The sequence below is a fragment of the Ammospiza caudacuta genome, chromosome 17, assembly GCF_027887145.1.
Source record: "Ammospiza caudacuta isolate bAmmCau1 chromosome 17, bAmmCau1.pri, whole genome shotgun sequence".
NCBI classification, from domain to species: domain Eukaryota; kingdom Metazoa; phylum Chordata; class Aves; order Passeriformes; family Passerellidae; genus Ammospiza; species Ammospiza caudacuta.
In genome coordinates this window covers 2,492,496-2,504,148 of record NC_080609.1, presented here as the reverse complement: position 1 = coordinate 2,504,148, position 11,653 = coordinate 2,492,496, and the positions used below count along the sequence as shown (strand labels likewise).

The window sequence follows — 11,653 nt, the reverse complement described above, 5'->3', positions numbered from 1 at the left end:
ACATCAGGAATTCTGAGTTTCAGGCAGGTAGCACTAAAAGACTTTATTCAAGTTTCAAATAAACTTCTGTAAATCATAGAAAAATAGAGTCTCTTGGTTACAGGCTGATTTGGTGCCAACACTGGCACAGAAAATACACATCCTTTACTTGGAGAGGTAAAAAGGGAGTGAGTGCATAAAGGTGTGTGGGGCTCAGACAGGCTCTCACCCCTCTGCAGCATCCAGGGGCTTGGCCAGGCTGGTTCCCTCACGGGGCAGCAAATTCCAACACTGTTTGAGTGGAACTGTGCAAGGATTTGTTCCACATTTCCCGAGGAGGAGCTCGGGGTCCTGGCTGGGCTGGAGCCCCTGCTGGGGCAGGGCAGCCCAGTCTGTGCCATGCCAGCCATGCCAGGCTGTCCCTGTCTGAGCCATGCCAGGCTATTCCTGTCTGTGCCATGCCAGGCTGTTCCTGTCTGTGCCATGGAGCCATGCCAGGCTGGCCCAGTCTGTGCCATGGAGCCATGCCAGGCTGGCCCAGTCTGTGCCCTCCCCCTCAGGGACAGCTCCAGGCTGTGCCAGGGTCCCTCAGAGCTGGGCAAAGCCTTTGGAGAGATGCACAAATGGAACCTGGGACCTGAGAGGCCTTTTCTGGTGCTGTGCTGCAGGAGCTGCCCCAAAGCACAGCACTCAGCACCCTCTGGGGCTGCTCTGGCCTGAGGGTTGGTCAGAAAGCACCCCAGCCCTGCAGGGGCTGTCACAACCCTGCATGTCACCTGAGCCATCACCACAGCTGGGACAGGAGGGCTCTGCTGGGCACTGGCTGCTGCACCTGCTTCAACGTTTTACAACAAACTTTTGGTCACTTTTCTGATTAAAATCAGCTTAGCAAGGAAGGGCAGACACTGATTAGTACCTTTAAGCCCGACTTTGTACTAGTGGCAGCTTAGCATCTTAAAAAGCACTGCTCAGGTGAGCAGGGATCTTTTGGAGGTGCTGACTTGCATCCCTCACCTGTTTGCCTTCAGTTCTGGAAGGAACCAGCCCATCTCCTTTGCTGCTGCAGCTGTGGAATTCCCTCACCCAAGGGATGTCCTGCATCCCCTGATGCTGCTGGGGCAGCAGAGGAAAGGAAAGCACAGCCACAACAGGGCAGTTCTGGGCTGAGGCTCCCAGCGGGAACAGCCCCAGTCCCAGTCGGTGCTGAGGGGCAATGCAGGGTGAAATCCTCATCCCATCCATGATTCTAAAGGAACTCCTGGTTTGGCTTCTTGGTGTCCTCAGGCTCCTGAACGTCCTCGTGGTCCCAGGCAGCAGAGGTGGGGCTGTGAGGGCTGTCCCCGTTGATGTCCCTCAGGGGGAGGTAGCGATAGTCGCGGTGCTGCCGCCACCGCCCCTGCAGCAGCAGCCCCACGTTCCCCAGGGCACTCAGCACCAGCAGCAGGGCCAGGGCAGAGCTCAGGGAGAGCCACGAGCTCCTGTGGGACACAAATCACAGCACCAACAGCTCCCCTGTGTGCCCCAGTGTGCACAGGATTGCCCTCCCTGCTGTGTGTTCCCAAGCTTGTGGCCTGCTCTCAGGACAGAACCATGGAATTGTTATGGCTGGAAAAACCCTCCAAGATCATCGAGTCCAAACATTGTCCCAGCACTGCCAAGGCCACCACTGACCCATGTCCCCAACTGCCACATCCACATGGCTTCTAAATCCCTCCAGGGATGGGCACTCCACCACCTCCCCAGGCACCCTGTGCCAGTGCCTGACCACCCTTCTGTGAAGGAATTTCCCCAATACCCAATCTAAACCTCTCCTTGCACAATTCAAGGCTGTTTCCCCCTGTCCTGCCCCTGTTCCCTGGGAGCAGAGCCTGACCCTCCCCTGCTGTCCCCTCCTGTCAGGAGCTGTGCAGAGCCACAGGGTCCCCCCTGAGCCTCCTTTTCTGCAGACTGAACACCCCCCATGCTCTGTGGCAGCCTCTGAGATGCACAGTGAGCACCAAACGCTTACTCTGACAGCAAGAACTTGTCTTTGCTCTTTTCCTGGGAAGCCAAACACTGTCCAGCTGGAAAACAAAGAGGGAAGAAAGGTGGGGCAGGGTGTAAAATTCCACTAAAAAAGAGCAAGGTTAAGCAGAGCTGGTGACTGAGCAAACACCATTATGCACTAAAGCTGCTGGTCCAGCTTTTACCCAAGCCCCAGCCCCTGCAGGGATACCTCTGTGTAGGAGCTCCTGCAGCGCCCCGTGGTGGCTGATGTTGCAGCTGCCGGTCTCGGGGTCACAGGGACACGAGTGGTCACACGCACAGCGGCTCCGGCAGCTCGGCCCAAACCAGCCCAGGGGACACTCTGGGGATGGCATCACAAAGGGACTGGTCATTGCCACGGCTCCCCCTGCTCTGGGAGCACCCAGGCTGTGGCTGCAGCTCCCTCAGCTCAGCTGAGCCTGCAGCAGCCTGGGAGCACCATGCTGGAGGTCAAGGCTGCTCCTTGGTGGGCTTCAGAGGGAAGTTTGTGTAGAACTGGGATCACACAATCATGGAATGGTTATTTGAGTTGAAAGGGACTTTAGAGCTCATCTTGCTCCACCTCCTGCCATGAGCAGGGACATCTTCCACTAATCCCAGGTTGCTCTAAGACCTGTCCAAGCTGGCCTTGGATACTTCCAGGGGTGGGGCAGCCACAGCTGCTCTGGGCAACATCTCGGGGACGGGATTAGCTGAGTGTTCCCAGGCTGGAACAGAGCATCACTGACACAATCAGGCAGCCAGGAAGTTCACACCCCTCTGTAATTCAATCATTCACTCAGACACAGGGGACCTGCAGTGGTTACACCAGGCAGAACAGAACACTCAGCTAATGGGTGTGTGAGGGCAGGCACAGGGAGTGTGAGGGTGGAAGGCAGGACAGCCCTGTGGAGCATTCCCCAGGCCCTGACTGCACCACCTGAAGCCTGGGCTTCAGCAGGGCCTCATGCAACACCCTGGAGCAGAGGATGTTTTGTGGTCACTCAGGGGCTCTGGGAAAAGAATGCAGCTCTTTGGGGCTGAGACTAAACAGGAATCCACAGTTCTCTGTTGAGGAAGCAAACTCCTCTTTCCTCTCTGCTCCTTCTGTCACAGACACATTTTATGAAAAATCCTTTCCTTAAGATTTTTTCTCCTGAGAAGCTGAGAGGCCTCAAGAACAAAATGTCAACAATGATTATCTGCTGCAGTGGAATACAACAGGTGGATCTGTGGTTGGTCTCATGTGGTTGTTTCTAATTAATGGCCAATCACAGTCAGCTGGCTCAGACTCTCAGTCAGTCACAAGATTTTATTATAATTCCATTCCTTCCTTGGCTTGCTAGCCTTCTGATGAAATCCTTTCTTCTATTCTTTTAGTATAGTTTTAATATAATATATATATCATAAAATAATAAATTACCCTTCTGAAACATGGAGTCAGATCCTCATCTCTTCCCTCATCCTGGGACCCCTGTGAACACCACCACACTCCTTCCTCTCCTTTTCAGCCCATTTGGGTAGGACAGGCAGGCCCAGAAGAGCTGGGAGCCGGCTGGTGATGTTCAGGCCTGAGCTGCCCTGGCAGAACTGCCCCCAGGAGGTGACACAGCGCTGTCCCAGCCCCAGAGGTCGCTGTAACCCTTACCGTGCTCACAGCTGGCGCCGTAGAAGCCGGCAGGGCAGGAGCAGGCTCCGTGCACGGGGTCACAGAAGCTGCCGTGCTGGCACCGGCACCGCTGGCTGCAGGACTGCCCGAAGGAGCCGGGAGCACACGCTGCGGGACACAGAGATGTCACCAGGACCCTGGTGGCAGAGGTGAGCAGTGCCAGCACACAGCCACAGCCCATCCCTGGGGAGGGATGCTCCCACAAGCTGAGTGTGTGCCCTGAACAAGGAGCAACGACTCGAGTGTCTCCCACCAAGCCAACTGTAGATGCCCCAGCTGCATTGAACTCACACTGCCAGAAAAGAGCAGCCCAGCCCACAGGGAGACTCTCCCTTCCCTGCTCCCCCCTGGGGCAGGCAGCTGCTGGAAAGTGGCTCCCACTGCCCCTCCCTGGCTGTGCAGAGGCAGAGGAGCAGCAGTCAGGGTTTACCTTCAGTGCAGTTGCTGCCAGTCCAGCCGGCGTCACAGAGGCATCCAGCTACGCAAACACAGAACAGGCATTACTGACAACAACAACACACAGGCAGGCAGCAAGGACCTGAAATTAGGAGCCTCTGCCTCTGGAGGTGCCCTCAAGAGGAGGAACCCTGCGCTCACACAAAGGGTGGGTTCATACCCCCATCTCCAGCTGCAAATGCAGCAGAATCCCTGATGGCATTCCCTGGGACCAGCTCTGGGGCAGCACTGGCAACACCTGCACCCAGCAAGCTCTCATTCATTTGAATGAGAGTGGAGTCAGGAGGACAGGAACAGGGTGACAGGGCTGGGCACAGAGGGGCAGAAGCTGGGGACACACATTCCAGCAATCCCTAGGCTCAGATTCATGGAAGAGTAGCAACTGCACACTTGTAAAAATTATAAAGTAGGAGAGGCAGGTGAAGAAGGAACAGTAAGGGTAGGGGAGAGAAGCAGCTGCTGTCACACAGCATAATATATAGCTCTGCCCATCAGCAGCCTCACAAAAACCCAGAGCACAACCCTGAAGCACAAAAGGAAACTGAGGCACAGAGCTGGCTCCTAAAGGCAACGTGTTCTGACCACCTGCGCCTCGGATGCTCCGGAGAGGGGAAGCAGCCCCACACACCCACCCAGCTGCTGCCTGGCACTCCACATTCCCCCGGGACGTTCCCAGGGCTGCACGGCCAGGTCCTGCCCCCCCGGCCCCCCGGTGCCAGCGGCACGGGCGCTCACCGGCGCTGCAGACGCCGCGCAGGCTGCAGTTGGCAGGGCCGCAGTCCAAGGTGTCGCAGGCGGGTCCCGCCCAGAAGGGGCTGTCGCAGCGGCACCGCCCGGCCTCGCACAGCCCGTGGCCGCTGCAGTCGGGCGGGTCACAGCCCGGCTCGTGCACGCACACCACGGTGGAGATGCTCCGGGGACAGCGCCACATGCTGTCAAAGGAGCTGGGGACAGCAGAGGGGACAGCCTGAGCTCACCCCGCGCTGCCCAGCACAACCAACAGCCCTTACATAACCCAGAGATTTCCTCCTGAGCCACGCTGCCAAACATGAACAGTAATACTGGGGAAATACAAACACCAAGCTGCATTGGAGTCAATGTTTTAGGTGAGTTCTATCCCATCTGACAGGTATCATTTCAAACATGGAATTACAGAAGAAACAGTCCCAGATTCCCTCATTTTGGCACACATTTTCTTCAATGTTATTTGCTTTGAGATACATTATATCACCGTAGTTATGGCAACTGAATGTTAAATCCCTTCATATTTATAGTCAGAACGGACTAAAAAGTTGAATTTAAAACAAAATATTCTTTAGATTCCCTCCAATGAGGAAGGACAGAGTCTCCCAGTCAGTGTTTCTCTTCCATAATAATAAGCTGCTGACAGATCTCTGCTAATTCCCCTGGATGTGCAGCTCTGAATCTCCCAGACTAAGAGCTGCTGCCTTATCCCATTCCCACATCAGCCACTCAGTCACAGCCACAGCTCTGCTGCCTGTCTGCAACCAGCTCAGCTTTAATCCTGGATGACTAAGTGGAAAAAACATGGAGTCACTCAATCTCTTTAAATCCTAGAGCTGCTCTCTCCTGCCTTTGCTGTGCCCTCTCAGGCTGTGGGCTGGGCTCTGCAGGCTGGCAGGAGCTGCCGGGCCTGGGCAGAGGCAGCAGCACCTACCAGTGCTCAGAGGGGTAGTTGGCCAGGGTCCCGTTCAGGACCAGCGTGGCAGAGCCTCCCCCATCCAGGTTGATGGCATTGATGACTCCCTGCTGCTTCAGGAATTCTGCCATTTCCCACAGGCTGACCCTGCAAAGCAGAGCTTGGTTGGTGATTTGCCTTCAGTGAAGCTGTTAGACCAGGAGCCTGCTGCTCTCTGTGGGGGAAGGGGAAGCTCTCCCATCCCAGACCGCTTTTGGCGGTTCTTTGGTCACTCTGAATGAGGTGAACTCCCCAGCAGCCAGAGGCAAGTGCAGGGCAGAAGACCTGCATGGAGACAATATGTGGATGTATAAATAAGGGGAGTCTGGTCAACTTCAGGGCTCTGCCAGTGCAAGAGAAGACAGTTTTTAGTGACATGGGCCATATTCGATGAAAGGCAGCTAAGGGGTAAGTGCAGTAGCTGAGCCTTTTCTGTGAATCTTTTCTGGCTCCCTGAGCTCTGCAAGGCTCAGCTTTAAAACATGTCCCTGACAGCTGCAGAGCCCTCCAGCCCAGGAACTGAGGAATTCCCCAGCCCTTACCCTCTGGACTCTGTCTGTCCTTCCACATGGACCAGGACCAGGCGGCCCTGGCGGTCGTGTCCCACGGCAGTCCTGGCTGAGATCACATTGATGAACCTGTCAAAGGTTCCTGCAGCACAGGGAACAATTCACACTCAGCTGGGGCACACAACAGGCTGCTGAGACACATCTGGCTGCAAAGAGCTCCCAGCAAGGGCCTCATCTGAACTGAGACACAGGGAGAGCACAGCCCAACCTCCTCTCGTTCATCCAAGCCCTACAAAACTGCTCTTGATTAAGCTTTTGTCTGGCAAAGGGACAAAGCAGGGGATTCACAATCCCTTGGCATCAAACTCCTGTAAGAGGCACCTGCTTTGAGTTTCTGGTTGGACAGGATGAGAAATGTTCCCTGTGAGGGTGGGCAGGCCCTGGCACAGGGTGCCCAGAGCAGCTGTGGCTGCCCCTGGAAGTGTCCAAGGCCAGGCTGGACAGGGCTTGGAGCAGCCTGAGACAATGGAAGGTCCCTGCCCACAGCAGGGGTGTGGAGTAAGATGGCCTTTAAGGTCCTTCCAACCCAAACTATTTCATGATTCTATGAAAGTCTGACCTCTTTGTGGCATTCACATTTTCTGAAAAATGTCTTTGCCCAGGATTTTTCTCCTGGGAAGCTTAAGAGCCTCAGAGAAAAGGGGAACAATAATTATCTCATTTGATTCTCCTGTGTTTTGCTCATCTAGAATGAGTTTGGAGATTGTTTACCCACAGGTGATTGTTCCATTGGATTCTGGTGTGAGTTGTTTTCACTCTTTGGCCAATCAGGGCCAAGCTGTGTCGGGACTCTGGAGAGAGTCATGAGTTTTCATTATTATCTTTTTAGCATTCAGTAAGTATCCTTTCTGTATTCTTTAGTGTTGTGTAGTGTAGTGTAATGTAATGCAATGTAAAATAAATTAGCCTTCTGAGAACTTGGATTCAGATTCATCATTCCTCCCTTCATCTGGAACAACCCAAACACAATTCCTGTTAAGTGCCCTTGTCCCCAGAGTGCCAGGGACAGCCAGCCCCAGCTGCAGGCAGGCCCACAGCAGTTACCTGTGCTCTGGGTGTCCCCACACTCGGCTGCCCGGCTCTGGTTGATGTACAGCTCTCCATCCCTCAGCAGCCACACCACGCCGCTCACCAGCTGCACAAAGGGGTTGGACTGGTCCAGCACATCCTCCTCAGACAGGTAGCTGGGAACAGAGGGCACCAGGGTCACCCACAGGCACTACACACCACCTTAAAGCCTCTCCTGCTGCCAGCAGGCTCCTGAACTAGGGAGAGGGCAGGAAAAGGCAGAATGAAGGACAGCTACATCCAAATCCAGGGGCCAAGCAGTGTGAAACAGCACTTGAGCAGCCAGAGCAGCCCCTGCTCTCTGCACAAAGCCACAGCTAACCATGGTCCCAGGTCACTGTGCCTCACACAATGGCAGCAATGGGGCCAGGGGATCTGAGCCAGGGTAATGAACAGAAAGCATCTGGCAGAACACAAGGACAGAGCTGTGGAGAGTCTCAGTTCAGTCAAAGAGAATTCTCCCAGGCTTCAGGCCTGGGAAACTTAGAGAGGAAGAATGAAAACAATTATGATCTCTCTTTCTGTTCATGTTGTTTATAAATATGTACCTTCAGAGTGTGCTATTCATAGTTCACCCATAGTGTGAAAGGTTTTTACTTTGAGACCAATTGGGTTACACCTTAGTGATCCTGGTTATAAAAGGACACCACCTCTTAATGAAATCTCTCTTTTTCACCTTCTGAACCACGGAGTCATTTCATCCATCCCTGACTCAACAGTGTCACAGAGCCACTGCCAAATACTCAGGGACCTGTGGAAGCAGCTGTAACATCTTGCTGCCTGTCAGCTTCTATTCTCCAAAACTGTGACACCCAACAGCTTTGGAGAGCATGTGGAGCTGCAGCATCCAGCCTGCCTGCAGCTGCACTGGGTGGCACCTGCTCCTTCCATCTGGGCAGGAGCTTCCCCTGCTCCTGCAGACAGCAAAAGGACAGTTCAGGTGCCACCTCCATGCCCAGGTGTTGTGTGTCACCACAGGGATATTGGGGATACAGGGGAACACCTGCCTCAGGGGAGCCTGGGCTGGGGGATGTCTGCAGCTGAGGGGTGGACAGCTGTGCTCTGCTTTTTGGGTTTAAAGGTGACTTTCTGATGTCTTGTGGGAGCTGGATGCTCAGCTTTTGTTTGGTATCCATGACTGTAGGCAAACAAAGCTTTGTGTAATTGCAAACACCTGAATGGAAAACATGCCAAACCAATCCCCTTTTCCCATGGGAAAGGAACAAGAAGACAACATGAACGTGGCTGAAAGCAGATCAAACTACAAAACAGTTTGGGCAGGGAGTGACAGCTTTCAGAGCCTGGAGTCACCCACTGCCAGCCCAGGGAGCAGCAGCAGCTGTGCAGGGTGGGGTGACTGCCCTGGGCTGTCCTGCTGGCCTGATGCAGGCTGAGAGTGAAGGTGTCAACGACTTTCCCCACTGTCCCGACAGCCACAATCACACCCAAACTATCTTTCTGATCATGGTTTGGAAGGCACAAAGCCACCAAAGACCACGACAGCTCCATTTAACAGGGACATCCTGCCAGAGCTGGGGAGCAGCAGGGCAGAGCTAAGCTTAGGGACTCAACAGGGACCCTGAAATTGCTGTTGAATTGAAGGACGTGTCACTGACCCACCCAGCCCCTCTCTCACACAAATCAAGGCCGTGGTGCTCAGGCCTGCCAGAATGGCTGTGGGATAAAGCCCTGGCTTGGCACACTCAGTGCAGGGATCCTTCCTGAGGTCTGGGACTGAGCTACCAGAAGGGTGGAGATGCAAACTCCAGGCTGCTGCTGCATCTTCTGAGACCAGCAGAAGGGTCCTGGGAGCACTTCTGGGCCTTTCAGGACCCTCCTGCTGCTGGAGAAGGGCAGCTCCTGGAGGCCTTGCACTCCAGAGAGCACTACAGTCTCTCAGTCAAATATTCCTCATCAGAGGGTGATTAGAACTTCTGTCTCCATCTTGGGGAGGGTCACATGCCCAGGTGGGCAAGAAGGCCAGTGACACCTGGCCTGGACCAGCCACAGTGTGGGCAGCAGGGCCAGGGCAGTGACCATTCCCTGTGCTGGCACTGCTGGGACATCTCCAGTGCTGGGCCCCTCATGACAAGACAGACATGGAGGGGCTGGAGCATGTCCAGAGAAGGGAACAGAGCTGGGAAGGGGCTGGAGCACCAGGAGGGGCTGAGGGAGCTGGGAAGGGGCTCAGCCTGGAGAAAAGGAGGCTCAGGGGGGACCTTGTGGCTCTGCACAGCTCCTGACAGGAGGGGACAGCCAGGGGAGTCGGGCTGTGCTCCCAGGGAACGGGGACAGGAGGAGAGGGAACGGCCTCAAGCTGTGCCAGGGGAGGGTCAGGTTGAACATGGGGAAAATTCCGTCGTGGAAAGGGTGGTCAGGCACTGGCACAGCTGCCCACGGCCTTAAAGAGTTCCAAAGAATAACCACCCTTAAAGTGTTCCAAAAAAGTGTTAATATGGTCAATCACACGTTTGCCCAGAAAGGATGTGGAGTCTCCATCCTTGGAGATGTTCAAAATCCAACAGACATGGCCCTGAGCAGCCCACTCCATCCCACCTGTGCTAAGCAGGGTGCTGGATGAGGCACCTCCTGAGCTCCCTTCAAACCCAGCCTTTCTGTACTGCAGCCAGAGCACACACATTGCACTCTGTGCCTCCTCTGTGGAAAACACAGAGTCCCCCCTCCTTCTACCCCACCCAGTGTCCCCACTGCAAGCTGGGAGAGGAGATACTGGAGCCCAAGCAGCTGGAGGTCAGCACTTACTGAGCTTCTCTTCATCCTAGGACATGAGCCAAGGGCCACCACCAGGTGCAGCTAGAACATCCCTATCTTCAGCATTCCAAGTGAGCTTCTGCTCTAACTGGGGAGGCCAAGGAGGCAGTGCTAGGATGAGCTTCCTGCCCAGCGATGCCTGAAACTCTTCAGGCTAGAGAGCACTCTCCAAACACCCCCCAGCTCTTACCCGAACACCATGGTGCCATCTTTGCGGATGCCAAACTGAGCGTTTTGCAGGCCTCCCGAGTCTCTCACCAGCCTCCCATCGCTCACAACATTCCCGAGGCACTCTCCAGTTTCCATGTTGAAGTACCCGCCGTTCTGGGCCACCAGACACTTCCTGAGCTTCGCAGTCTCCTCCACGGTGGCTCTGCGCTGAGCCCGGCAGCCGCCGGCCCCGCCCGGCTCCAGCACCGAGAAGGTGCTCAGGGGGTTCCTCACGAACGTGAAGTGCCCGTAGATCGCCTTGCGCTCGCTGCCCTCCGGGTGGATGTAAGAGACAAACGTCCTGGTGACGGCCACCGGCCCGCCCGTGCTGTTGTCGCCGGGCCACGCTTCGTGGGTGAGGTTTCCGTACTTGACGGGCTGGCAGTCCCTGACGTGCCGGTGGCCGTGCCGGGGGCCGTGCTGCCCGGGCGGGTACGGCTGCAGCGGGGGCTCGCCGGGGCCGCTCCTGCAACGACAACACCCGGTTGTCCCAAGGCCGCACAGGCGGGGTGGTGAGAGCGGCGCAGCTGGGGGTGGGCACGGCCTCGCTGGCACCCAGGCCCGCTTCTCCCGCGTCCCCGGTGAGACCCGCCGCGCTTCGAGGGCGGCCGTCCCGCCTGGCACCCGCTCCATCGGCCCGACACAGGGCACCGGGAGCCCCCGGACAGACGGTGCCCAGACACTCACCCGGCGCCGCGGGCCACCTGCAGCGAGCCGAGCACCGCCAAGGCGGCCATCAGGACCGTCCCGACCCCTGCTCGCCCCGATCCCCGTCCTGGGGCCGGGCCTGCCCCGACCCCCGCCCGGCCGGGATCGCCACCCGCGGCCCCCGCCGTCCCACACGCCGCCATCTTGGCGGGCGCTCGGAGTGCGGGCGGCGGCACTGCCACCTAGCGGCTGCCGGGGCGGGCGGGCGTCGGAGCGGGGCCGGGAACCGGGAACCGGGACAGCTCCCACAGGGCGGGAACCGGGACAGGGACAGCTCCCACAGGGCGGGAACCGGGACAGCTCCCACAGAGACACGGGCGGGAACCGGGACAGCTCCCACGAGGCGGGAAACGGGACAGCTCCCACAGAGACACGGGCGGGAACCGGCACAGCTCCTGCAGAGACACGGGCCGGGGCTGGGACAGCTCCCACGGGGAAACGGGACAGCTCCCACAGAGACATGGGCCGGGGCTGGGACAGCACCCACGGGGGGGAACCGGGACGGCTCCCACTGGGACA

The 11,653-nt window shown here is 56.7% G+C and overlaps 1 protein-coding gene across 1 annotated transcript; it reads right to left on the bottom strand.

Annotated features, from left to right (window-relative positions):
* Window positions 1–56: 56 nt before the first annotated feature.
* Window positions 57–11,271, bottom strand: NAGPA (N-acetylglucosamine-1-phosphodiester alpha-N-acetylglucosaminidase). The gene is made up of 11 exons (XM_058816063.1): window positions 11,114–11,271; window positions 10,407–10,892; window positions 7,421–7,560; window positions 6,350–6,458; window positions 5,787–5,915; window positions 4,844–5,052; window positions 4,083–4,130; window positions 3,632–3,760; window positions 2,195–2,326; window positions 1,988–2,042; window positions 57–1,457 (listed from the first exon to the last, which is right to left on the bottom strand). The coding sequence occupies exons 1-11, from the start codon at window positions 11,161–11,163 to the stop codon at window positions 1,226–1,228; spliced, it is 1,719 nt and encodes a 572-aa protein (XP_058672046.1). The 5' UTR covers window positions 11,164–11,271; the 3' UTR covers window positions 57–1,225.
* Between the last annotated feature and the right edge of the window lie 382 nt (window positions 11,272–11,653).